The 27,943-nt window shown below is 39.7% G+C and overlaps 1 protein-coding gene across 10 annotated transcripts; it reads right to left on the reverse strand.

Annotated features, from left to right (window-relative positions):
• Positions 1–4,838: 4,838 nt before the first annotated feature.
• On the reverse strand, positions 4,839–27,361 carry LOC113035905 (von Willebrand factor A domain-containing protein 5A-like). 10 transcript variants are annotated; one of them, XM_080289297.1, is made up of 23 exons: positions 27,291–27,360; positions 26,504–26,706; positions 26,192–26,414; positions 25,455–25,621; positions 25,257–25,371; positions 24,969–25,117; positions 24,782–24,870; positions 24,545–24,689; positions 24,079–24,158; positions 23,874–23,988; positions 20,568–20,726; positions 20,382–20,485; positions 14,081–14,298; positions 13,384–13,410; positions 13,062–13,088; positions 12,139–12,177; positions 11,983–12,021; positions 10,454–10,492; positions 9,535–9,576; positions 8,771–8,925; positions 6,699–6,822; positions 6,469–6,592; positions 4,839–5,109 (listed from the first exon to the last, which is right to left on the reverse strand). In XM_080289297.1, exons 1-22 carry the CDS (start codon positions 27,328–27,330, stop codon positions 6,513–6,515), a joined length of 2,379 nt encoding a protein of 792 aa, XP_080145423.1. In that variant the 5' UTR covers positions 27,331–27,360; the 3' UTR covers positions 4,839–5,109; positions 6,469–6,512. The 10 variants fall into 10 exon arrangements, 9 of the variants coding, with proteins under 9 accessions (XP_080145423.1, XP_080145426.1, XP_080145422.1 ...); XM_080289300.1 differs by lacking the exon at positions 10,454–10,492; XM_080289296.1 differs by having other exon boundaries at positions 4,839–6,592.
• Positions 27,362–27,943: the final 582 nt, after the last annotated feature.

Raw genomic sequence — 27,943 nt, forward strand, 5'->3', positions numbered from 1 at the left:
TACGAGAGCACCCAGTGGCGTAGTGATGTGTCGGTCGCGAACGAAACGGCTATAAGAGCCGATTCTTTGAAGTGAACGACGCGAGCCGACTCCTTATTGGGAGTCGTGGATTTTTCCCCCTTCTCTCACCCTCTGGCACTTTTTTTTTGCTTCACTCAGCACGTGAGCCTTGTGCTTTGTGCTGGGAAGAGGGGGGAGGGGCGGCAATAGCACAGGAACAGAGTCAGAGGGAAAGTGAGAGAGAAAGAGAGCCAGGGACTAGTGGTGTGCGGATCGATACTGAAATATCGATTCTTCCGATACCAGCAATTTATGTTCTAGAATCGATTCTCATATTATAATATCGATATTTTAGTACTCTGGGGTAAATTTGTAGTTTTTCTATTCAAATGAACGCAGTGGAAAGAAACTATACAATTCGGATCGTCTAATTTGGAAGGAACTACTTCCTCTTACGCCTTTCATAGTCATATGCGAAATACGGCTGTATAAATGTGTCGCAGCCCCTGGCGTGCACACTCACAACAATGGCTGAGCGCAAACAGAGTCCTGTGTGGACACGTTGTTGTGGCAACACCACTGACCTCGTCAAACACCTCGGAGTAAATCACATCACAGAATATGATAAGCTTATGTTGAGGCGAACTGAAGAGGAGGACAGGGACAGGTGCTGCTAGGGCGAGACAGACATCTCTCGCAGAGTCCTTTAGTGCTGCAGGCAGGCAACATGTTCATATGGCGCACAACGTCAGTTTTTTTTATTTCTATATGATTATTCTGCATTATTAAGCAATAAAAACAAGTTGTCTGATGTCCTCTAATCATTATGAAGCAATATGGTTATGTTATTATTACAATTACATAATACAATTATATATTGTATTATGAAATGCAATGAAACATTAAGTTTTTGTACAGAGTATCGGTATCGGATCAGTATCGCTGATACCACCCTGAATTTTACTTGGTATCGGATCGGAAAGGAAATCAGTGGTATCGCACATCACTACCAGGGACAACAACGTCACATTAGAAAGGTATAGTGAGCATCCACAACTATTTTCAGTTGCGGATGATAAAGGATTCAGAAAGTTTATTCATGCAGGCCTACAAGACAGAGAATGTGCATCTTCTTTTTGTTTTCACATTTTAATTTATATTTAATTGCGCTGTGGTTTGCAGTGTTTTGTGTTGTTTCGTTTTAAATTTGTTCAAAAGCAAACAGCTGAAAATTTAAATAGTTAAAAGTTGAAATGTAAATAGTTGTTTTTTGTATTATATGATATAATTATTATTATTGTATAATATAATATATATGTGAGTGCTTGTGTATAAATACACAAACAATACACATATGCTTTCAATTGTGTAATTTAAGCGATCTAGGTAGCTCTTGTTTTGGAAGTTCAGTTAATGCTAGAAATGTGCTTTGGAGTTTGTACGTACTTTGTCTCTAGGGGCCACCGTATATATTTATATATATACATATTTAAATAAAACCACGTGGTTTTTTTTACATTAGTAATTCCTTTTGTGCATAATTTTATATTGTTGTTAAAAATAAATGAATTAAAGCAACAAAACAACCTGAAGAGCCGGTTGGGAGCTGAAAGAGTTCAGGGCTCAGTTTAGGCTCAGTTTAGAAAAAAGGCAGAGAGAGTGTACACCCAGGGTACCAAACAGGCCGCTCCTGAGAGCACAGGTGTGAGGAGCTTTATGTTACAGTTTCTGTCAATCTGTAACCATCATCACAGTTTTCATTCAAGTCACACCCCTTTAATCCGATCAGTCTTTTTTTTTCACGATGGGTATATTATTACTATTTTATCATTAAAACCTAGAAAAAAATGAGGTTTGAATATTCTTCTTATTATTATTATCTGTTTATTTATTTAATTTTAGATAATGTAAGTGTTGTGATTGAGAGAAACATGTTACCAGAGGTGGGAATTAACAAAGTACAAATACTTCTTTACTTTGGAGGATGTGTCCTCTTGACAGTGTACTTGACATATTTGACTGCTGGTATCATCTATGAAGCAATTTGTTTATCAGCTAGGAGCTAGTTAGCACAGCTGCATTTTAAATTTTGTTTAGTGAGTCAAAGGAGAAAGAACAGATGCTCAGAAGAGGAAGATTGTCAATGTTTTGCTGAACAAAAGAGTGGTGTTTTTTTTGTAAAGGAGCGAAACTTTGTTACCACTTGTATGTTGAAATCTTCACTCCTAGTGTGTGTGTGTGTGTGTGTGTGTGTGTGTGTGTGTGTGTGTGTGTGTGTGTGTGTGTGTGTGTGTGAGTGAGTGAGGAATTCTCTTGTTTTATATTATCACTCCCTTTCATTCTATCTGTGAGGACCTGCGTCTAATGGGCTTCTCTCTTCTCTTTCATGCTTATCAACATTACAATTGTCTTTCTGTTATGTTACCAAGATTAAATCTGTTTAGGGCTCGTGGCATCCTAGTGGAAGACGATGGTGTGAGTAAATGTGTCCATTCCCCTGACCTCTGACTGTGGTTGCTGTCCATGGTGCTGATCAAAAGCTGGAAAGAATCTACTGACAGTATTGATTATTGGTATGCATTATTTTACCAATACAGTGAGAAAGAGAGAGAGAGCAAGAGAGGGTGAGAAAGACTGTGAGAAGCTGTTTTTGCTTCAGGTGGAAAGGGCCCAAAAATAATGTCCCCGGCCGAATCACAGTTGTTACACTTGTGAAAGGGGGTCTTTTTAAAGAAAAAAGACCTCCTCCTATTGCAGTAAAAAAAGTGCACCATAGTCAAAACATTTTAACAGCACTCTAGTTTTCATACAGTCATACTCATTCTGTACACTCAAACTCCCCGATACACCCACCCAACATAGCACCTTTAACACTGTGTGTGTGTGTTCATATACTCCTGTTTCACACATCCTGTCTACTGAAAGAGGGTGGCATGGAAATCAAATAGGGTGGCAAAATCAAAGCCATTTCTTCTATGCTGGTGTTACTGTGGGATCCCAGAGTGGGATATTCTGTGTAAAACACGTGTTATGGGACATGTTTCATTAATATATGTATTCATTTTCAGTTTCTTTAAAAGAATAGAAATCCATATTACGTTGGAAAGCAGTGGGGGCAGAATGTTGGTGGTTGCTCCAGGGTTTCGGGGAGCAGTAAGGGAGCCCACCTTCCACTGCTTCCTCAGACACGTACTGGAGAAAAACTGAGACGCATTGTGTCTTCATTACTCTGCTCTTCACCTGCTTTTTCAGGTAACATATTTATCACGGTTGTCTTCATCCTTGGGACCCGCAACATTAAATTCTGTAATATGTATAAGTCAATACGTATGGTTAAAATACATCAAATGCAGTAAGTATACGCATGTTTCATATAAACATAGTCTGTAACTATCTTATTGGCTTTAGCCTAAATAATTGGGCTAAATCAGAAAGTTTAACTATCTGTTGTCTTTTTTTCGTTTTGTCCCTGTTTCCAAAAGAACGAGGAGTAATCTCCAGTGAGCTGGCAGCATGGTGGTGCGGTGATTAGCACTGTTGCCTTACAGCAAGCAGGGCAGTTCAATTCGATTCCACCACCTGCTGGCTGTGGATTTTGCATGTTCCCTATGTGTTTGCGTAGGTTTTCTCTGGGTACTCTGGCTTGGGGTTAGGCTAATTGGTCATTCTAAAGTGTCCATATGTGAATGTGAGGGCAAATGGTCTGTCTGTCTCCATGTGTTAGGCTCCAGTTTGAACTTTTACTATATTTCAGTTAAAGTGTTTTTATAAATTTGCATCACTGATTTGTGTCATGAAATTACCTTTCTGCCACAGCAACCAAAGTCTTTTTAATGACAAACCAGACTGCTGAAGCAGCAATGCCTCATAACTGGATATAAAACCTGTTTTTATTCTATCCTGTACTGTTGTCAATAGAAAAGTTAGGAAAATATAACATTTGAAAATCATTCGAGAAAATGATACTAAAATTAATATTAATATAATTATATTAATTAATACTATTAATATAGTTATTTTTAGGTGTGAAATTTGGGGGTGACATACACACATACACTCGACACTCTCTGCGTCTCTCTCACACACGTCTCACAAGAAGATTGTTATTTATGTATCTGTGCATTTTCTAGTACACACATATTGAATTATTCATAGGACTTTGTACAAAATATAAATGTCTTCCATGTGTTATATTGTGGTTTGATGTTTGCATATGTGGATGTTTTGTTTCTCATTTTTTTGCTTCCCCCAGACTTGGGCTATTCCAGATGCTCACCTGACTGATAGAGAATAAAAAGAAGCCAGTTGCTGTTACAGGGGTTGGGTTCTTTGGTGTGTTTTGGTGGGTACACTCATGCTTTCATTAATAAAGATTACTAGATGATAAATATTTTTGCAGCCTCGTGCCATTTTGTTTGAACCTATACGTGACTGCTGGCCAAACTGATATAAATAGTAAGTGAAGTAAATAAACTGCCTGTGGCTTCTCAGGAAGTCCTGCATTTGGGTCCTGTTATTCACTCAAACCTGACAATAACACATCACCCTGTTTTACCCACATCTGTAAATTTTCAGGCAGGGACGGAGACATCCTGTTACATTTACTGAGATCAGCAACAGAGTTTCTGAATCCAAACCTCAATAAAAATGTGAAAATGACTCAGCTTTTCCTTCTTTTGTTTTTACAGCATTATGGATTATAAGTTAAAGCAATTAATGATGCAGTGAATGGTGGTCAAAGGGTTGATCTTTACACAGAGCACGTCTGTCCCTTTTTATTAGCCCATTACAATTATTCCCCCGTCACTTTAAAAAGGCAACAAAACATGCATGTAACATTTCTTCAGAGATGTAATTCAGTTTTAATTATATAGCGCCAAATCAACACAACAGTCACCTCAAGGTGCTTTATATTGTAAGGTAAATACACTAAGTAATACAGAAAAAAACCCAACAATTGAATGATCCTCTTTGAGCAAGTACCTGGCAACAGTGGGAAATAAAAACTCCCTTTAACAGGAAGAAACCTCTGGGAGATCAAGGCTCAGGAAGGGGCAGCCATTTGCCACAATTGGTTAAGGGAGAGGGGAGCAGGACAAAAGAAACACACTGTGGAAGAGAGACAAGTTAGTGTCACAATCTAAATGTTGAAGTTGGTCGACATTTTCAGATCAGACTTATGGTCTTTAAGCCAAGTTTAAAATTTGTTTTGAATGTCCTTGGTGTAGTTATTGATGTCATTTCTTTTTATGACAATCTGTTCTTAAATTGTGTTTTATTTCTCACAAAAGTGAAAAGATTGTGGAAGAAAGTCGAGCCAAAGAACAGAGTTGGCTCTTAGACTTCGAGTATAGGAGGCCCTCAGCAGAACTTTTAAAGAGAATAAGAAACACAGAAAACCTTAGATAAGGAGATGTGCTCTGTATGGAAGACAGTTTCTGCCACTAAAAAAAAAATTAAAAAAGGATCCATAACTCAAAATTTTGACTTATTTTATCGAAACTTTGACTTATTAACTCAAAATTTTGAGAAAAGTAACTAGAAATTTCGAGTTAGCACTGCTAATCAGTAATCTACGTGAATGATGTCATTTCCTTGTAACCTGAAGCTGAAGCCTTACAAATGTTACAGCTAAGCTACCGGTATTACATCCACTCATGAATGCACAGATTGCTGAGTATTTTCAGTGTGGCTTCAAAAATTATGAAATCCTTGTGTAATTAGTGGAATCACAAACAAAGAAATGAGAGACCAAACATAAATTTTCTAATTTTTTATGCTAAGTATTATTTGGAAAGTCATTACAAAACAGGCAGTTTTGGGAAATTCAGATTCAACTCGAACTACATGAGTAAGCAAACATGAATGAAGACTATGTGCTGCCTTAAGACGTTCAAGGATCAATCAGTGTCGATTAGCAGAATGAAAGTGTATTATGGATAAAATTGTAACTCCTGCAAGAAAAACAGAATGACGTTCTGTATGTTTTCATTTCAATTTGGCCATTAAAATATTACTTTTTTAAAAATAAAAGCTAGGATAGACTTTTTTGTTTAGAAGATGGTGTAAACACTGTAAATAGTTATTTTAAAAGTTTTGCTCTATTCACTCCAATTCACTGAGGACCATTTGGAAATGTCCTGAACTGAAGCCATTTTCAGAACTATAACAGGAAGGGAAAAGACTCTTCTTAGATTGGTTTTGGTGTTTCTGTGTGAAATCAGTAAAGGTATGAACATAATCGCCATCTAGTGGCAGAGAAAAGGAATTAAAACACTTTGTGAATGAGCTGCCACAGCAGTGGTCCAATCTTCTACTGTGTTAGGAGTATTCAGACAATTTTGACATACTTTTTTTTCCACAATGGTAAAACCAATATTAGGTACATAATTCATGACAAATAAACATGTAAAAGGGGTTGATGATATAAAACAGCTCTGTATCAAAGGCAGTGTGGAGTAAGCAGACCTGCTTCTGTTCACTCTGAAGATGAAGCTACTTTAAGAAAACCCTCAGAGTCCCAGAGCTTCTTTCTTCACGCTGCAACCCAGCAGGACATTTCCAGCATCCACACACTCTGACACACACGGTGCTAAAAACACAACATAAATATTAAAATAATGATTGTGGGAGAAAAGCTGTAGAATGAAACAGTTTTTTAAAGCTGTTATTTTATCTGTTACAATCATTGCTAGTACCATTGTGAGCACAGAGCCACGAGGCAGCCTTCATAGCCAGAAGCTCCCACTCGTCCTTTGCATCCATCTTGAAACCATGAAGCCAGATCAGAGCCAGAATGGTGGCCCACACTTCACTGCTGGTCTAATTCCCCAAATCAAAATCAATCAAATAAAACAGACAGAACACACATTTTACTTTCTACAACCAGTAATATTACATATGTTTGTGTACTTCTTTGTCACACGGGGTCACCAAGGTGGGCAGCTCTGCATATTTGATTTGGCAGATTATTACACTGGATGCTCTTCTGATGAAATCCCAAACTGTGATATCATAAATGCTCTAAAATAATGTGCTGAAATATTTTTACAACAACTGATGAAGAAAATAATACAAGGATTCACAGTGCTTATTGTCATGTGTCACAAGAGAAAAGGCATTTTTCTGTGCAATGAAATTCCTTCCACCCACAAATGTCGATTAATATATACAATAGAACATATAATACAAATAGTACAAATAAAAAAATGAAGACAGAAAAGGAGACAAAATATGAAAATTTGAAACAGATGTGTGTAAAAGAGCTATAGCTTAATATGTTGGCTTAATATGTAAGATGACCAGACGTGCAAAAAAAATTTATTATTACTGTTCAGAATGGGTCAGCTGTTCAAGAGTCTGATGGCAGTGGGGAAGTTGTTGAGTCTGGATGTTCTGGATTTCACGCTTCTGAACCTCTCTGCAAGCATTTTCAGTTCATGGCAGTAGTGCTGCCATACCATGCAGTGATGCAGCTGGTCAGTGTGCTCTCCACAATGCAGCTGTAGAACCTGCTGAGGATCTTGGCCGACATACCAAATTTCCTCAGCCTTCTCAGGAAATAAAGCCGCTGCTGAGCCTTCTTGACCAGCTGTGTGGTGTTCAGTGTCCAGGTGAGGCCCTCAGAGATGTAGACACCCAGGTACCTAAAGCTGCTCACCCTCTCCACCTCAAGGCCCCGGATAGACAGCGGTGGGTGAGGCCTCCTCTTCTTCCTCGTGTCCACTATCATCTCCTTTGTCTTGCCAGTGTTGAGGGTGAGGTTGTTGTCCTCACACCATGACACCAGACTGACCACCTCCCTCCTGTAAGTCGCCTCATCTCTTCCAGTGATGCGACCGACCACTGCAGAATTGTCCGCGAACTTCAAAATGATGTTATCCTTGTTGGATGTGACACAGTACAGGGTGTACAGGGTGTATAGGATGGGACTGAGGACGCCAGTATTTGTAATAATGCTGGCTGAAGTGCTGTTGCCGATCCTGATGGACTGCCAGCCTGCCAGTCAAAAATTTCTGCTGCTCTGCAGTTTCTGGATAATATCAGACGCTGGTGCATCTCAGTGGGTGGTTAGGAGTATGATTACCACCAGTGTTTTAGGCTACGTCCACACTAGCCCGGATAGATTTGCAGACTGCGTTTTCGTCTGAGTTGCGCGTCCACATTGAAACGGCCCAAAACGCTTACGTTCCAGTACTGCGTATGCGCAAAAGCGCGTGAGAATTAAAGAATTTGAAGAAAAGCTATCTGGAGCATGTACAAACTGATAATAATCTGTTTTAGGGCTGTCAAAATTGAGAGCAATCAAAACAACTGCTGTATAATGCCCTCCGCTATCTTTGTTTAATTGGTCACATGACTGCATCACATGACTAAAATGAGTCATCGCTTTAGAAAGTCTGCGTTTTTGAGTGTCCACACTGCGACGGGGCAGCTCCGTTTTGAAGTGTATACGTTTTCGAGAGCGTTTTCAAAATGCTGCATTTTTCCTTGAGGAAAACGCCGTCTCAGTGTGGACGGGAGACCAAAACGGAGAGAAAACAATGTGTTTTCAAACGAAAACGCATTAGTGTGGACGTAGCCTTAGCTTCTGATATGCAGATGTTTATTCTCAGGCTGTGAGGCAGGCCTAGGTTTAGTTTGACTTCATTTTATTTGTTTTATGGTGTGTTTTTAATTATATCATGTGTTTTTGTTGAAATCATAGAATCAAATCTGTTTTATCTCACATTATCATTTTGTATTAATATTTAAATTGACAGCAGTGCACCTTTTCAGGCTTTGACTTTTCCACCTCCTCGTTGGTCTGTCCCAGTGCAGCAGCCAGAGCTGGATCAAGCAGCCAGCAGCCAGACGCCTCCTGCAGGGAGACTAACTGCAGCAAAGGGTCTCTGGGTGGCTGCTCAGGCACAGCAGCTGGAAAATCTAAGATGCAATAAAAACAAAACCCGATTATGGTGCTAGATGACAAACAGAACTCTACATGATAACCATAAATTACATCTTAAAACTGTAATAATTACATAAGAGCTCCACAACAAAATCAAATGTTTACAACAGTTCGAACTTATTAAAGAAAACTAAAACTGGCAGCACCATACCATCAGTTACTGTGGTTTTAAAGAATACCATCTGAAGGCAATCAAGCTGATGAAATGAAAGCTTAATATGATGTAAAGTATGTGTTTCACATGTTTTACAGAGAAAATATATGGTTTTATATATTAAATTATTTTAATCTGATTTATTGGAATATAAGACTTAAAGATTATTCAACAGGAGAAAACTGGATCTCAATATCAAAGCAACTGAACTAAACATTGTTATACAGTCTCTTCCACTAAGCCTTAAACTTCCTTCATATCTACCAAGACAATGCATGCTTATTTTTTCTTATTTTATTCTAACCCAGCAAATTATAACTGATGGTGTTACAGACAATAAGAAAATAAGAATTTCCATCAGTTAACCTTTTGAAAAAACACTCCTGTTAATTAAAGCTAAATACATGCTCTCATTTTGTTTTTTACTTACATTTTCTTGACTGGTTTTCTTCTTCCATCATTGGGAATCCATCTGAATTGGTAAACACACACACAAAAAAACGTTTTTGAGTTCATTACAGAGAATTCCTCAGCAATAGTATCTGAATGCATGGATTTCTCAAAAACAGTCATATTCCAAGAAAAAAATCATAACCTTTTCATTTCTGATTTAATACTCATGGCCATTGGAGCAAATATAGGTTTGGAGTCTAACTTATTAAAGAAAAATAAAACTGGCAACACCCCAGTTAAAGTGGTTTTAATGAATACTATCTGAAGGCAATCAAGCTGATGAAATGAAAGCTTGATACGCTGTAAAGTATGTGTTTCACATGTTTTACTGGGAAAATGTATGGCCAATAAATACATACATAAATACACATAATCAGATTAATTTAATATGATTTATTGGAATATAAGACTAAAAGATTATTCAACAGGAGAAAACTGGGTCTCAATATCAAAGCAACTGAACTAAACATTCTCCAAAAAGTTGATTCTGTTCATCTGGACGTAACGTTTTGTGGGAGAAACGTTTCGTCACTCATCCAAGTGACTTCTTCAGTCTCAGCTGAGTCACTTGGATGAGTGACGAAACGTTTCTCCCACAAAACGCTACGTCCAGATGAACAGAATCAACTTTTTAAAGATTTACTTCCCTGGATGATTGAGAATGCATCAAGATGAACTAAACATTGTTATACAGTTACTTCCACTAAGCATTAAATTTCCTTCATATCTACTAAGACAATGCATGCTAATTTTTTTTCTTACTTTATTCTAACCCAGCAAATTATAACTGATGGTGTCACACCCATTAAGAAAAAAATAATTTCTTTCAGTTGACCTTTTGAAAAAACACACATGTTAAAACTAAAATACATGCTCTCATTTTTTTTAAAACTTACCTTCCATTACCTTTTGTTTCCTCCCGTTCATGAAGAATCCTTTTTAATTGGTAAACACAATGCAACATTTTTGAGGTAATTACACAGAATGCCTCAGCAATAGTATCTGAATGCATGAATTTCACAAAAACAGTCATATTCCAAGAAAAAAAAATCATAACCTTTTCACTTCCTGATTTAACACAATGTAAGAAATGTGCACTATTGTGCCCCTCTGCCCTTAGCATACACACTCCATGATAATATTCTTTTGGCTGTCAGAGACACAAACATTCCCCTGACATACATGTTGCTATGGACCACACTACCAGCTCCTACATGTAATAGCTCACATCATTTCCTCTGTGTTTAACAGTCTGTGTATTTACAGAAACTGTACAAAATATCACATTGATGAAAACTGGTTTTGCTGTATTTACTCTTTTTATTGCTTGTTTGCTGCTCTAACTGATGCATATGTATGGAGAAAAATGTGTTCAACAAAGGGTCGATCCACAAGCATAAACTGAGCTCCACAAGTGTGCACAATGACACATGAGGACTCACATGTGCATGTTCAGTCCACACACTGAACCACACCTAAAACTATTTTTTCCAAATGCGTACATCCTAACCTGAATAAATACTGAGTTTAAGTTCAGTGAACAAATCAGATCACTTTGACTTTCAAAAACTGTCTCACTCATACATACACACAGGTATATATGCTCTGAGCATGTTCCTGTGCTGCCATGATTAGTGCCTCTGTGCTGTCTTTCAGATCAGGACATCTGGATGTCGGCCTCTTCCTCTATCTGCCGGTGGTACACACCGTTCAGGGGACTGTCCTTCTACAACAGCCTCTTCCTCCTCTTTCTTGGTTTTCTGCTGCCTGAGGTATTCACTGAGCGCGTGGTCGGTTGTATTGGTGGATATTTGTTGTCTCATTCTGAACTGTGGCACTGACACTCACCAGTCCCCGTCCTCCTTTCTTCCACTTAGCATACAGCCTCAGGGTGCTGATCTTAGGGTGAACCCTCCATGCATGGTCAGGAGTTTCCTTGTCTTGATGTCAGTGGCTTCCATCTCTTATTATCCCAGCCGGGTACCTGATCATGGGCAGGGCGTAAGTGATGATAGCCTGGATCTGTTCTTACTGTTCAGCTGACTCCTCAGGACCTGTCTGACCCTCTGCAGGTACTTGGTGGTTTCAGCTTTCCTAGCAGCCTCTCCACAGCTCTTAGGGTCCTGTTGATCTTGTACAGTTCTAGGCATTCCAGGATCCGAGTGTGGGGCTTGGTCAGCCAAGTCTTGCAGTCTCTATCAGTAGCTGGTGTTTTGTGCCTCTGGTATTGATGCCAATTCCTTTTTGTGCCCCGCTTATGTACTGAGCCATGTGCTTATTCATCTTTGCCGCTATGATGCCTGAACAGAAGCTTCCATGTGGTACTGATGCAGGTTATGTCCAGTAGTTGGATGGGCCCGGTCCCTTCTACAAACAGCTACACATTTACATAGATGTACAGATGTGTCATTTAGGTTTTACTTACCTGCTTCAATTTCCTCAAACATCGCCGCGGAGTCACACACTATAACGTAAAATAGAGTCAGTACATTTCTTAAGAATTTGTTAAGGAACACTAACTTACTGATTTGTTGATATACAAATACAAAACAATAGTATAAAAGTATGTAAATGTACTTACCTGCTTCAATTTCCTCAAACATCACTGCGGAGTCACACACTATAACGTAAAATAGAGTCAGTGTTCCTTAGCAAATTCTTAAGAAATGTACTAACTTACTGATTTGTTGATATACAAATACAAAACAATAGTATAAAAGTATGTAAATGTACATCACTGTCACCTTTCTAATCAGAATCTTGATTTCTTGTAACAAATATTTTAAAGTCAATGTCATTTATTGCTTTTGGATCATCTGAACCTGACTCAGATATTCTGCTCTTAAATTTATCATCGTACTCTTTTTTACTCACATTCATCTGTCTGACAAAAACAGATTAATATTTCATCTTAACATGTAATGTCTCCACATCATACTACGTTTCTGGCTTCTGAGAGTCTTACAGCAGGTTAGAATATTACTACAATATTTAAACTGTATTTAAATCTACATGTTGATAAACACCACCTATATTTAATCATTCAAGTTCAGACACATTGGCTCATTTAAAGGGTCTTTTTCATTATTTTTACTCTTTTGTGCAGTAGAGAAGAAAATGGCTCTTAATGGAAGGAACTACATGATCACATATTTAATATATTACATTTCTAATTATTTAATAATTCAAAAAAGTTAGTTTCACAGGAAGGAATTGCAGCTTGATTATGACGCTAATATGGAAATGTTGGGAAAATTAGACATTTCATTTGCTGTTTAGATCAGTACGTTTATGGCTTCTGAGGTCATTATCATGACCTGCAACTTATCATAAATGGTAGTATAAATACAGCCAATTACAACAACTGGGAAAATAAATACTGCAGCAACTGTGCAGTGAATGTTTGACATTTAACATTTCAAATACAAATATGTTGGTTTCTTTGTTTTTATTTTAGAAATGCACATGTGTGTAGATGTGTGTTGTCACTCAGCTTCTACTTACTAATCGTGGATGGAGCAGCCATCATGACTATGAAAAAAAAAAGTCAGGTTGAGGGTGAACATATAAGAGAGAAATAAAACCTGGCATTACCACACCGTTGATCTTTAAAATGTATAAATCAACCTTAAACAGGTTGAGGTTATCAGGTGAAGACTTCACTTTGGGACACAGCGCATTACAAAGGCTGTCACAGCAAATACTGCAGCTATTTGCATACAGTATTCAAATGAATTCAAATAAAAATGTGTGTTGGTCTTTTTATTTTTATTCGTCAGAAATGCATATTTGTGTAGATGCATGTTTTTGCTCAGCTTTTACTCACCACAACCAATTGGAGCCAATTCAAACACTACGCAAAAAAATAAAAGAAAAAAAAAATATCAGCCTGAATATTATTAGAGAAAAAGAAAAACAAAACACTGTCGATCTTTAAAATGTATAAATCAACCTTAAACAGACTGAGGTTATCAGGTAAGTCTTCACTTTGGGACACAGCCCATTACAAAGGTTATCAAAGCTATTTGCATACAGTATTGTATACTTACCATTTCAAAAAAAGTTAAAAACAGAAATTTTTATATATATATATATATATATATATATATATATATATATATATATATATATATATATATATATATATATATATATATATATTTTGAAATGCACAGATGTAAAATGATTTTTTTTTAAAGGTCCAGAGATTTAATGTCTTACTTTTTAACATTCATAGGCTGATATGCAAATATAACACAATACAAAAACACTGTTTAAAATATACTGTTTTTTTCTCCTGTCAATATCTTGAATAACTGTACCATATTTTTGCTACTGAATCTCATATTTTGCTTTAACCAACCTTTTTAAAAAAAAATTTGTACAACGTCTGGATCCTGTTAACTGACTCTGATAGTCTGCTCTTCTATTTATCATTGTACTCTTTTCATTCAAGTTCAGCTTTCTTCATCTTCAAACTGTGTTTGAGTATTTTAGTTTAAAAAAAAAAAACAACAACTCACGGGCTGTTGGAATATTTCTGCGCACAAGAGGTCCCTGAATCACTTCGCTGTTGTCTTTGTTGACAGCAATGAAGGCAGTGAACGAACTGCTCACTCCTGATTCGACACTGAGCTGCACCACCTTCTCCTTCACTCCATCTTGCTGTCCTCTGTGCTCTCTCTCCTCCATCTCCAGGGAGCGAATGAGAGTCTGAGCACCCAACCTGTGAACTGTTAGTCTGCAGGCAAGAAGGAAAACACACAGAATCATATGTCATATGTGATCAGAATCAGAATCACAATCAGAATACTTTATTAATCCCGAAGGAAATTAGGGTTACAGCAGGCAGCACGCTAATGGCGCATGCGCACTTACAAAGGAACCTTCTGACCAACTTTACACAAACATCACATTGGGGAGACATGTCAGAAAGGTAGGCTGATAGGAAAAAAACAACGAAAATACATAACATGAGGTAAGAGGAGGAGAAAAAAAACTCCACTCAGACTGAGCTCCTGAGAACAGTTTGATAACAGAAAAAACACCTCAGCACAAAAGCACATGACTATCAATACACCATAGAAACACAAGACAAGCAACAGGGGCGGGTAAAGGGTAAGAGAGAGCCGGTGTAGACAGCGCATCCGGTCCTGCAGCGTGTCTGCGCTGGTCCAGTCGACTGCCATCTTCCCCGGTAGGGCACAAGCATCGAAGGCGTTTGGAAAGGGAGGGGGGATCAGTGTGTGCATATCAGTGTATGTGTGTGTCCAGAGTTCAGCTGAGACAGTGTCCTTCGGCCCGCCAGGCTAAGTAAACAGTCTTCCAGCCAACCCAGGTGGCCTTGTATGGAATGGGGGGGAACAGTCTAAACACAGTCGTTATCAGGGAGTTTTATTCAGCTCCAGCCTTAAGGCCGCAGCTGGCGCCGAAGGGGTCTCCGCATGAAGTGATGGTGGTTTTTACATATATTGCAAATAGCTATGCTTAATACTGATCGAATATAATCAGGTATATTAAATGACTAATAAATTGTCTGTCTATGTATCAAAAGACCCCTCTGAGTGAAAAAAAATCAGGGAACAGTTAACCCTGCCTGGGCTAGGGTTACTGGGCCCCCACCTGTTCTAGCAGGAAGGGGTCATCCCTGACTGCAAACCAGTGCACAAAGCAAGATACATAAGCAAGTTTGATGAGGAAGAACTGGTCTGGCCGGCACAGAGTCCTCAACTCAACCTGATCAATGACCAACCTCACAAATGTCCATTTAAAAGAATGACCAAAATAACCCAAATTATCTGTGTATCTGAGCCTCAGTCTAACTTTGCTTTTTTTTTGTGGGAATGGAGTCTCTGCCTTTGATTCTGACAAGTAACTGCAGCTAAAAAGTCAACACTGTCACGTCATTTGATCATAACAAGTGTAGAAAAGCTCAGACTGCAGCGTAGAAGTTGCTGAAAGGGAGGAAAGCTACAATAAGCTGGAAGTGAGTCAAACATTGATTGGTAGATTGTTAACAATATTGTATGCAATTGTTCAGGACCACTGAGTCACAGGGTTAAAGTCTACTCATTGTGAAAGAATTTCTGCAAGAACACAAAACTTTGCACAGGTGTTATGAGAAGTTTACATACACTCATCAAGGGCATGAATTTGATGGTATTTCTGAGCTTTTAATGGTTTCTTTGGATTCTTGTTGTTCCAGGGTGGAATGATCCAAATTAGCTGGCTTATTCACATAGACTGTAATGTTTCTAATGTACAAAGAAATTATGTCATTCAGTTGTGTTGTGCATATGCATATTTTATATTATAGTTACACTGTGTACTGTGTGTTAGGCACTTTATTGATATAAGGGCAATGGAGTCCAGCACTCCTTCAAAGGCAGATATAGGTAAACAGCACTAAAGAGCTTTACTATTCAAAAGGTGATTAGTGCCAATTTCTGAATATTTATTTTTTAATTTCACAATATGACAAAATAAAGGATGCTTAATACTTTTTAACATGATATTCTTAATAACAAAATTGAAAAAAATTTGGATTTTGTTATTATTTTCCTTGAGTATTTCTTCTTCAGTCACCTTTCTCACTCACTATGTGTTAACAGACCTCTCTGGACAGAATCATACTTGTTATTATTCTCTGTCTCTCTTCCACAGCATGTCTTTATCCTGTCTTCCTCCTCTTACCCCAACCGGTCGCTGCAGATGGCCCCGCCCCTCCCTGAGCCTGGTTCTGCTGGAGGTTTCTTCCTGTTAAAAGGGAGTTTTTCTTTCCCACTGTGGCCAAAGTGCTTGCTCATAGGCGATCATATGAGTGTTAGGTTTTTTTCTGTATGTATTACTATAGAGTCTACCTTACAATATAAAGTGCCTTGAGGCAACGGTTGTTGTGATTTGGGGCTGTATCAACAAAACTGAATTGAATTGAAGAAAATGGTATTTCCTTTCAAATTTCATGTGGCATTGAGCAAACATGACAAGTCATGCCACAAAAATAATCAGTACGTTGTCTCTTCAAAATACAACAAATACTAGAGTGTCCAGAAGGTCAAGTGGAATTTTTTTTTTTTTAAATGTGTCAGTAAGTGCTGTGTGGCAGGAAGGAGTTGGACCCAAAATGCAGGCTCTCAGACTCAAGGGATGAACTCAAAATCACAGCTTTATTGGCTGGCAAGGAAGACGCATTTAAAAAAAAAAAAAAAAAACTACACTGGGAAATCTAAGTTCAAGGAAACACAGGGACAGAGTAACACACCGCAATGAGGGACGACGTAACACTGACACAGAGACACACAGGGCTTAAATACACTGGGGAATAACGAGGGAATGAGACACAGAAGAAGAGCAGAGCTGGGGGAAATCAGAACTGACGAGACAAGGAAACAAAGTAGGGCCGTATTCAGGGTCTGCAGCCTTAAAGGCCACATTTTAAGGCCGATTACGTCACAGTGGCGCGCCGAAGGCTGTCCCAATTCAAAGGCTGCTCGAAATGCGTCCTTCATTTCCCTGAATTTTAAGGCTGTGGCAGTGTAGACTTCGTGGCCCAACATATCCCACAATTCATAGTGTGGCAGTCGGTGTGGATAATTTTGCCGCAGACGGCAGAAGCGGAGCGGCCGAAGAGTAAACTGTGAAAAGTAAGTACGGAATATTATGTCACTTATTTATGTGCGAATGTTTAATAATGAGGAACATTAAAACATTACTGTTGGCCACATGTCGCCATTAGCGATGTTTGTACGTTCAGCTTTTACTTGCTTTTAAAGCCTTTAAAATATAATAATACAATAGTCGACCTTAATCTTACAGAGAATGTGATGATTTTATGGATAATTAAAGTCAGTCATATATCCACAATCACAACAAGCTGAAAGTCAGTGATGCTGCTCGGTTTGCAGTCCTGAATATCACGGCACAAGCAGAATTCACTGCAATGTTAATGTTAGCTATGTTATATTGCTGCCTCTGTTCGGTGGTGTCGAGCCAAACGGACTTTAACGTGTGTTTGAACGAGCTGACGGTTCACTCGTTAAGCTGAAAGAAAGATGCTTTAATCACAGGAGTCACACATGTGTCCACTGTACCATCTGGGAACTCTTCTTGTTTAGCACTCGTAATAACACAAACACTAAATCCTCCTTCTCTTGTGCTGTTTTGTAGCAGTGTATACATCTGAGACTGTCACCTGTCTGTCTGTCCTGCACTCTCTCTCTTTGTCTTTCTCTCTGATTGTGTAATAAAAGTATGAACATGTGTTTATAAGTTACACTTGTGTTTGAATCCTGCAGCTTATCACACATTTGATTCCCATGTGTGACAACTGCAAGTGTCCAGAGTGAGGACAGACTGAGGGATCCACTGCTGCACATCATCTGTGAGGCTTTGCACCCCTGATGATCCACCAGGACAAACTCAGCAGTGTTTGAGGAAGTGAAAATATGTTCTCCTTCATTTCTGTCAACCACACGTTTCCAGCTATCATAGTTGCTAGGCAACCTGGGCAGCGCGACGGAGGCTAGACCGTCCCATTTCACAAGCCTCGCACTTCCGGCCTTAGCGGTCTTTGAGTACGCGGCCCTTGAGGACCGTTGAGGCTGCGTACTTTAAGGCTGCAGACTCTGAATTGGGATACAGCTTAGGATACACTCACATGAGACACAGACCTTCAAAGTAAAACAGGAAGTATAACACTGAGGCGCGAACTTGACATGGTGGAGACAGAACAACTAAGAAACCGAGACATAACCATAAGGCAGAGGACTCTAAGAACCAAAAGACTAGAGATGATAAATAATACACAGAGTGAAATCCTGGAACACAAGAAACTGACTCAAGGGAGCAACAAAATACCAACCATGAGAATATAATTCACAATACAGAGTGACAAAAAACACAGGAAACTCAAAACATGCCAAGACACAGACCAAGAAACACGGACTTTACACAGAACAGAGGGGGCACAGAGAAACATGAGGGGCAAGGGATCAAAACTAGAAACCATAGAATAAATCACATGAGAACTCGACAAAATACTAAGAAAACTCACAAAGAACTAAAAACGCTGGGTCAGGAGACCCAGGACCCTGACAAAATGTTATTATTTGAAATGGAGTCACTTGGGTCTCACAAATTAAAAATATACATATATTCTATTTTGACAGGACAACCTACTGATATTTTTGTTTTAGCAGTACAGCGTAGTTCAAAAGAGCATTTTTTGAAGAAAATATCTTGTGTAGTATTTAATATTTGAAGTTAAAATTTCACAGTAGTCGTTATACGTGCCCAAACTTTGTACCATAACATTTTTATGAAAATCATGGATGGTTGAGCAGAAGTCCTGTGTTGATTTCAAACAGAATGACCCATGAGCTGGGTTTGACTTTACTAACTTTTTGAAGTTACTTTTTAACAAGCAGGTAGTAGTTTGTGTAGTACAAGAAAAACTACCCATTAGCTTAAGAAATTCCCGAGCTGTCCTTAAAGTAACACCAAAGCTGGGTCCGCTCCCTAGACCTCAAAGAAAGGCAGAAATCCCACAGAAGGAAGCAGAGGCAGTCAGGACAAAGACAAGCTATGAAAGAGAGAAAGCAAGAGAAGTGCAGTTTGGTGTATAAACACATGGAGAGTGAAAATAAAATGCTCAGTGTATCATGGTAAGCCACCAACAACCCAGTTGCAGCATACCTAAGGGATGGTTTAGGGTCATCTGATACAGCTCCAACGGGAAAGTATTGACGAGTAATGTTAAAAATAGAGATAGTGCCTGAATTTAAATAGTGTTATGAATTAAAGAAAAAAAGAATGCTTGGACACTGCTATCATAATGGACAGGTTTTTGACAGGGCTCCCACAACTATGTCTCCAAACTAACTTCCTTCCAAGCCAAAGACTAGAAAATATGGTGAAGCATATCTTGCCTTTGGCCTCACCTGCACAAGTGCCAAGGTAGGTCTCCCCGGCAGAATTAGTTTCCCCTGCGTCGGGAGCACCCCTGGGCTCTCCAAATCACGGACAAACAGAATCCCACATTCTGGATTTTTAGTTCACAAAAACTTCTTATAATGACTTACTATCCCTGACATTTTGGCACTTTATACAGTAAAGTTACAGTGGAATACAAATACTGACAGGCTGATCCTGCCACAATTTGTTCCCCCTGTCCAAATCATGGACAAGATTTTCTTGTAAAATAAAGAGGGGGCCTAGCAAAAGAAAGTTTGGGAACCACTGACGTAACCGCAGTAATCAGGCTGAAGGAGTCCTGACAGTATCTTGCACAGATTTCTTTCTGCTGCTGATGGATTTGCCTCTAAAAGTCAGACAGACTTTGTTTTCTTCTCTAAACAAACACTATGACAGTGTGCAATGTGCAGACAAGTCTGTCATTCTTTACAAAAGCAGGCTCTGAGAACACAAATTAGTTGTTGTTGGTGATGTTCCTGTGTGTGTCAATCTGTCTGTTCTTAGTGTATTTTAGAGTAAAAGTGTCAGATTATTGCACAAAAGTGTTTGGACTTGAATTCAAACAATGTCTCCTTGATTTCACACAAACTGCAGACTGAGATTACTCTGTCATGTCTAATATGTTTGTGGTCAGTAATGATATACTATTAGATGTTATGATACCCCTAATCCAAGAAATAATGATTAGGAAAAAGTGAAACATGTTTAAAACTAGACACACAGCATTAGGTTTGGGTATTATTAACTGTTTTCCAGTAAGTAGAGTTACGTTTCTGAAAATACTGTTTTAAATTCAACACGTGGAAACTCACAATTCAAAACAGAAGTGTTGTTTGTGTTAAACTGCTTTACCCAGCGTCCTCTGCAGGTCTGAGACTGAAGTGCAGCTGGTTCTCAGAGGGATGACCTGCCAGGCTGTATTTCAGCGTCACACAGCCCTCTGCTGCCTCTGAGCTCTGACACAGAATTACAGTGTTAGAAGTCACGTTAATCACTGTCATCAAATACCTAAACAACAACATGAGAGGCTGCTCCTACCTGTCCAGTGAGCTGGGCATAAATCAGTGACCTCTGACCCTGGAAAAGTGTTGTGATTGGTGGAGAGAGGACAGTGACAGACACTTCCTTTGGTAAATCCCATGTGACTGAGATGTCGACCACAGCTGGCTGCAGAGCAAATCGCAGCGACTGCATCACCTGAAAAATAATGAAAACTTTCCAAATATACACAAACAGCTGGAACAGACATTTCACTCACTGCAGGTCTGATCTCAAATATGTATCTGCTGCTGCTGTAATGTTTAACTTGACTTATAATATTATTAATGTATATAACATGTTTGAACATACATACATGCACATAAACAGACACATAACCAACCATACATTCAGACATTTATTCCAACATGCAAACTATGGACCAAAATACAGGGGAAAAGATCAAGGGTAAGGTAACCAATGAATGCTTTCTCTCTTTCATAGCTTGTCTTTGTCCTGACTCCCTTTGTTTCCGATCCCAGTCCCAGTGTCGCCACCTCCAGCTGAAGAAAGGGAGAGATGCTTCCGTTGCAGAGAAATTTTCCAAATCACTTTATGGCGACCTGTCCAATTTGGCCAAAAGACTCCGCCCACTGGTAAATTCGGGCATACGGTTGGGCGAATCCCTCACTTCCACTGAATCTCTGCTTCTCCTTCTGGTCATCCTCAGTCTCAACTAGATCACTAGGTCACTTCAAGCCTCAGGAGCTGAGCAGAACCTAATTGATATTAGGTTAGCTAACGAGTTACATCTCCCTTTGATCCTGTTAAATCCTCCCATCCCTGCTACAGCCCTTAATAACCAATTTTTCACTACCATTACCCACCAGACCAAAGCCATCAGTATTATTATCTGAGGCAATAACCAGACCCAGGAGAGGGTTCCTTTACTCTGGGGTGGAGACAAGGAGGCCGCTTCCAGTCCTGCAGCAGCAGGGAAGTTCTCCTGTTCTCCTGGCATCAGCAGTTTGTGACGACCCCATGCGTCACTCTGCCCATTCATATGTGGTGTTGATTCGTGCTGTTCAAAAGTGAATTTAAAACATGGGAGGGGCATGGTGCCAATGACCTGCCCCTGTTCACCTGCCAGACAAAAGCAAGTGTCAGCATGCCCCCCCCCCCCCAAAGAACCCTCAATGTCTACGTGTATTTAAAATTGAGAGGTGGGCACCGGTACTAGAAGTGAGGCTGAACAAACACACTGCCTTCTTTGAATCGCCATTTCAAAATTAAAACACTTATTCACAACTGCTCCCATTCTCATCCACCCCGACCACTCAAAGTTGTGTATTGTAGAAGTGGAAGCATCAGACTCTGGTGTTGGAGCAGTCCTCTCACAGTACTCAGGTTCTCAAGGCAAACTACAAGCCTGTGCCTTCTTTTCTCGCAGTCTTTCCCCAAATATTATGATGTAGATGACCGTGAGTTGTTGGCTGTAAAATTGGGCCTAGAAGAATGGAGACACTTACAAGGGGGGCAGAGCATCCTTTTGTGATCTGGATAATCATAAGAACTTAATCTATTTAAGGACAGCCAAGAGACTGAGAGCCCATCAGGCTCGCTGGTCACTATTTTACGCATGTTTTAACGTCGCTGTTTCCTACAATCATATCCCTGCTTCCTCAGGCAAAACTGTAATAATCACCATATTTAACAGTTTTTTTTTTTTTAAGTTAGCCCACCGTATAGCCTTGAAAAAAAAACTGTCTTCAGTTGCTGAGACAGCTAAATTGTTAACAGATCATGTTTTCCGACTCCATGGTATTCCGGTGGAGATCATGTCTGATCAAGGCCCTTGGTTTACTTCACAGGTGTGGAGGTCATTTTGTTCAGCATTAGGAGGCCGGGTCAGTCTCAGCTCTGGATATCATAGCCAGACCAGCAGCCAAACAGAGCAGATGAAACAGGAGCTGGAGGCTACACTTTGCTGTCTCACGTTCAACAACCCTTCAACCTGGTCATCATATCTCCTCTGAGTGGAGTATGCACACAACTCTCACACTTCATCCGTTACTGGTTTCTCTCTCTTTTGAAATCTCCTTAGGATACCAGCCACTTTGTTCCCAGAAACAGAGATAGAACTGGCAGTTCCCTCAGCGCAGCAGCAGCGATATCAACGTGTCTGGACACGGGCCAGAGAGACATTAGTCTGGAAAGATGAGCGCTAGCGCCGTTAAGCAGACCACCACAGACCACGCACTCCCAGGTAGCTACTTGGGCAGAAGGTATGGCTTGCTGCAAAAGATATTTCCCTAAAGTCACTGTTGCATTCACCCATACAAGGTGGGGCTCCATCATTAGCCCCAAGGTAGTTAAACTGAAGCCACCAGCATCTTGATGCATAATCAATCATCCAGGTAAGTAAATCCCCAAAAGTTGATTCTGTTCATCTGGATGTAGCGTTTTCAGTGGGAGAAATGTTTTGTCACTCAACTAAGTGACTTCTTCAGTCTCAGCTGACTGCAGGTTTCCCCAATCTTATAAACAGAACATTTGCATTATGACTGAAACCAGCCCAGTGAAAGAACATGGGGTGGGAGGTCAGTTCCTTGATCATTAATGCAAACACTCATGAACATTGATCAACAACCACTGATCAATGGCCATGAGCACCATTCACAGAGAGTTGGGGAATGGCTGCAATCACAGCATTGTAAGATGGCAAAAGATGTACCCTTAGGCAATGTTCCCTCTGTGCAATCGCGCACTGCTGGCACAGGCTCCGCGCACAGAGAATCTGCGTTGGAGTGTGAGTCAGTAAGTGACCGGTGACTGGCTGCTCCAGCCAATGATGCGATTCACATTCGTATATACGCAGCTAATCAACATCGTTGACAGGCTATGACAACGTTCTTATGTGCCGACACCGGTGTTTTAGCTAGCAAAGCAGCGTGGCTGATGTGCAGGATCTTGGATGTCCGCCGGCCTGGTCGTGGCTGCCAGTCTTGGGTAGACTGGGAAGGGTACTGCACCTCCGAGTAAAAAGACTGCATGTGTGAAATAATGTCAAGGAGATCTGTCGAGAAAATTAGTTTAAACTCAGAGAAGAGAACTGATCAAGAGACTTGGTCCAGTTGAAGACGTGCAGACTTTTTAAGCAGTCACTAGAATACATGGCAGGGAAAACAGGTTGAGGTGGATTAAGGAATCTGCTGATGGTGTCAAACAAAAACCTTTGATTGGATTTATTACCATTAATCAAAACAGCAGAATAAGATTGTGTCTTTTATGAGTTGGTTAAGTATGTTTAGTAAGTCCTTCATATGGTGTCATTATCCTCCTTCATAACTGTGTTTAATGTCTTACTTTTGGTTGCATCCTGTCAGTCCCTGTGATGAACTGAGCGTGACCTCCTCCTTCCTTGGCCATCCCATTGATGAGAGCAGAGCTGGCCCCTTCCCCAATCCCAAAAGAGAAACACCTGCAATAAAACAATTGTCTTTGAGCACACAGAGGACATGTTGGACATCCTGGTAATTGTGTAGATATAACTGTGGTTTTGTGGTTTCACCTGTGAGAACCTGAATTCTTCTTCACCTGATCAATCACTTCTTTGGTGTTCCCCACCTCTCCATCAGTAAAGACAAACAGCTAGAGAGGAGAGTTTACACATAAGGACATATCACCAGACCCACAAACACACAGCTTGTTCTGAGAGCTGAGTTAGTTTTCAGAAATAGTAACTGGGCTGTGTTTTATTAGTGCTTTTCTACTCTGCTTGAGCACTCAAATCTCTTTATGCAACATGTCTCATTCACCTATTCAAATAAAATGGGTGAATACAGGCCCTTTTTTCCATGGGTTTCTATAAAGCAGTAACATGCACATACTCACTCTACATTATGCACATTGGGATCAAGAACACATTGCCATGCAGCCAGGAATCGAACCACCAATGTTCTTATGAGCAGATTATCTGCTGCACAACCTGACAGACAGGTTGTGCAGCTTTCCTAGTGTCCCACTTTATGTGTTACCTGTCTGGGCTGATTGGGAATGCAGGGCTGGCTGTAAATATGTTTGATGGGCTCCAGGATCTCTGTTCCTCCAAGATCAGCCTCCATCTGCTCAACTTTCTTCAGAGCCTCCTCCATGGTCTGCTGGCTGTACTCCACACTCTTACTGCCATCACATAAACACATGCACCAAAACATCCATTAAGATAGCTTAGCAAAGACAGCAGGGCCTTTGTTGTTGTTGTTGTTGATACTCACAGGAAGATGTGTTCATATCTGGACCCAAAACTGTAAATGTTGAAATAGCAGCCAATTGGTAAACTCTTCAACAGGAGCAGCAGAGTATCCTGAAGGGAAGAGGGAAAAGATGGTGAGGCCACTGTGTGAGAGGAACATTGTGAAAGAATATCTATCTAATATGAGTGTAAGAACAAATGATGGATACCTTGGCACTGCGGATGCGAGTATTACTCATACTTCCAGATCGATCCATTAAGAACACAAACTCTCCACATGAAGCCGTTGAAGACATCACAGACTGGGGGAACTCAGGGTACAGACTCACCATCACCACTGGATCACCCATCAGAGAACCTGAGAAATCAGAGACAGAAAAAACTTAAAACAACATCGCCTTTAAGTGTTTATTCAAACATATTGAACTCCTGAGCTGATGAGTAAAGATAATTTGCTAATAAAAATGTATCTAACAACCTCTTCCATTTTCACTCACCCGGCTCAGCAGAGGCCTGTCCTGCCTCCACCACAGCAGTGGGCTGGTGGGCGTCTTTGTAATAAATCAGCAGTTCAACATCTCTGTCAAACTTGTGTCCTGCAGCCAGCTTGACCTGCACACCACAAACACATTCATATTTATTCCTCAGTAATAAGCAACAACCACACACAGCAGACACATCAGCACTCTACCTACCGTGGCCTGGGTTTGATCAGTGTTGAGGTACTGCAGAGGGTCCAGGGAGCAGTTGGACTCTACTTTAGAGACTGGACGAGGAGAGGACACTCGGGCAGAAAAAGACAGACTGTAGGGCACCAGAGAGGCTGGAACAGAAGTCACCTGGACACCTGCACCTTCACTACCTGCACACAGTATCAGGTTAGAAATGCTGTAAACAATAAGGCTGCTCACAAGAAAAAACTTCAGCTGCTAAAAACCTCTGCTTCGAATAAGGATTTCAGTAAAATTAGGTATTTTTAAAAAACAGTTCTATTTCAGCTGTTCGGGAATAACTAGATTATCAGAGTACAAATGATAGAGAACCATGCATCTGTGTGAGCAGCTTTACAATTTAACAGCTGTACTCTGTGTGTTTTGCAAATGTTCCACATACTTGATCAATTCTAATAGCAAACTGTAACATACACAAATCCCCATAACAATTTTATATATTCAAATTTCACTTGCAACATATCAAGCTGACAAGAAAATCTGAAAAGTTACAGTCTGTGGTTACTCAACACATCTGCCTCTGGTTTCTTACAAAGTTTATAATATGAAAAATATCTATATCACTTTTTCTTCTAGAAAATGAAGTTGGATCTTGACTTAATTTTCTGCCATACATTGTATTCTGTCAGTGTTTTCAATGTTTGTTAAAGACCTAATATGGTTTAAACATTTCTGGTCCAAGTATTCTGAAGTTGTCCTACCCTGAGGTTGGTATCGAGGGTTGAGCACAGCAGGCAGACAGAACCTCAGACCATCATCAGCCTGCACAGCCAGCTCAGTGACGTACTCCAACCTGATGGAGGCGCTCTCTCCTGGAGGCAGACTGCCCACACTCAGAGAGAATATATCTGGACTCTGATCACTCTCCTCCAATAGGAAGGCCTGCTGACCGGAGCTCAGAGCATCATCATACTCCTCACGAGCCTGAAGCACAGCTGACGCATTTCAGTGACATTCACTGTGTTTATTTTGAAGCTCACTTATAATCAGGTTATATTTACTGTCCAGCTCACCTTCTGTTTCTCCTTCACCTCAGCTACAATCTGCGTCTGTCCAATCTGAGCACTGAAATGACAGACAGCAGCATCTCCAGGCAGAGGGAAGACAAAAACAGCCTCTAATGGTTTGTCCTCCTTGTTCTCGTAGTTCAGAGTGGAGACCACTGTAGCCACATGGTCCCTCACCTCCAGCTCCACCTCAATGCTCTTCAGAGGAACTGACAGACAAACAGAATTAGAATAACTACATAAACCATACAGATGTTTTGCAAATGGTTGATTCACAGATTGTGTCTTGTGTTATATTTCAGCCACACAAAAGTCAACTATTAACAAGCTGATACTTAAACCTGACTGTTCGATAGTGTCGCAATGTGTATTTATTTTTATTCATATTGATTCATTTATTTATTTATTTTTTATCAATTAATTTTCCTCTTTACTTTTCTACTACAAGGATATACTCTGCATGACCCGTAGCCATATGTAGCAGCAGCCCACTGCCCAGGATGCATATGGTCAACTTTACCAACTTGTACAGAGTGAGCTTGCTGCCATCCTGAACTCTCCACCAGTAAGTGTGGGAGACCCAGACGTTTTTATTATGTATGCTTTGGCCAGTAGAAGATGAAAATGGCCACGAACCTCAATGCAATTCTCATGTTGATAGTTGAGTACAGCCTCAGTCAGGGTGAAACAATTATATATTATTATTTGTTACTACAACTGATTAAAGTCTTTACATTTGAATGTTACATGAATGAAAAGAGTCTGCAGAGAAAACTTTATTTCCTGTCAGTACCTGGTTCCCTCTGGAGAGTTAGCAGACCACAGCGGTTCATAATCGTACCTGTGAAACAAAAACATAGCGATATTAATATTAAACACAAGAAATATTTCTCATCTAAGCAGCCTGGAACAATGCTCTACTTTATATATTTTATATACATATAAAATTCTGCATTTAAGAAAACGTTTCCTTAAAACAAAAACTTAATATGACATTTAAAGGATTGTTTTTGTTGTTTTTAGTTTTTTAACAAATGAAACAAAAACATTGGAGTTCATTTTAAAAGCCCTGTATTGCTTTTCTTTTGATTTTTTTTTTGTTATTGCTCATTAATAAGACAAAAGTATTTCTTATCTGATTAATCAACGGTATATTCGATAGAATTATAATCTATAGCTGCAGCATTAGTTGAGTTTGAGCATAACTGTCCTTTAACCTCTCAGGAATTTTGCAGTTGACTGGGGTGAAACTGGGGACAAATGTAGTGTGGGTGCAGGTAACATTTAGGATTTTAATGAATCATGAACGAAGAAGCACATTACCAGCAAAAGTAAAAAGAAAAGTAAATAAAAACTTAACTGGTAAAAACAAGAACTCCAAGAGCTTTATTTCGCTTAATTTCCTATGTGTGTTGGGGGCAACAACAAAGGACACAAAGATGCGCT

The sequence above is a fragment of the Astatotilapia calliptera genome, chromosome 14, assembly GCF_964374335.1.
Source record: "Astatotilapia calliptera chromosome 14, fAstCal68.1, whole genome shotgun sequence".
NCBI lineage: Eukaryota > Metazoa > Chordata > Actinopteri > Cichliformes > Cichlidae > Astatotilapia > Astatotilapia calliptera.

Bases quoted from the DNA above. Each gene is read 5' to 3' on its own strand.
- LOC113035905 (XM_080289297.1), bottom strand. From the start codon at position 27,330: ATGAACCGCTGTGGTCTGCTAACTCTCCAGAGGGAACCAG. The intron at 24,690-24,781 runs GTGAGTATCAAC...ATGTGATGGCAG, and splicing joins AGATATGAACACATCTTCCT to TAAGAGTGTGGAGTACAGCC. The intron at 12,022-12,138 runs GTAAGTACATTT...TTTACGTTATAG, and splicing joins GTTTGAGGAAATTGAAGCAG to TGTGTGACTCCGCGGCGATG.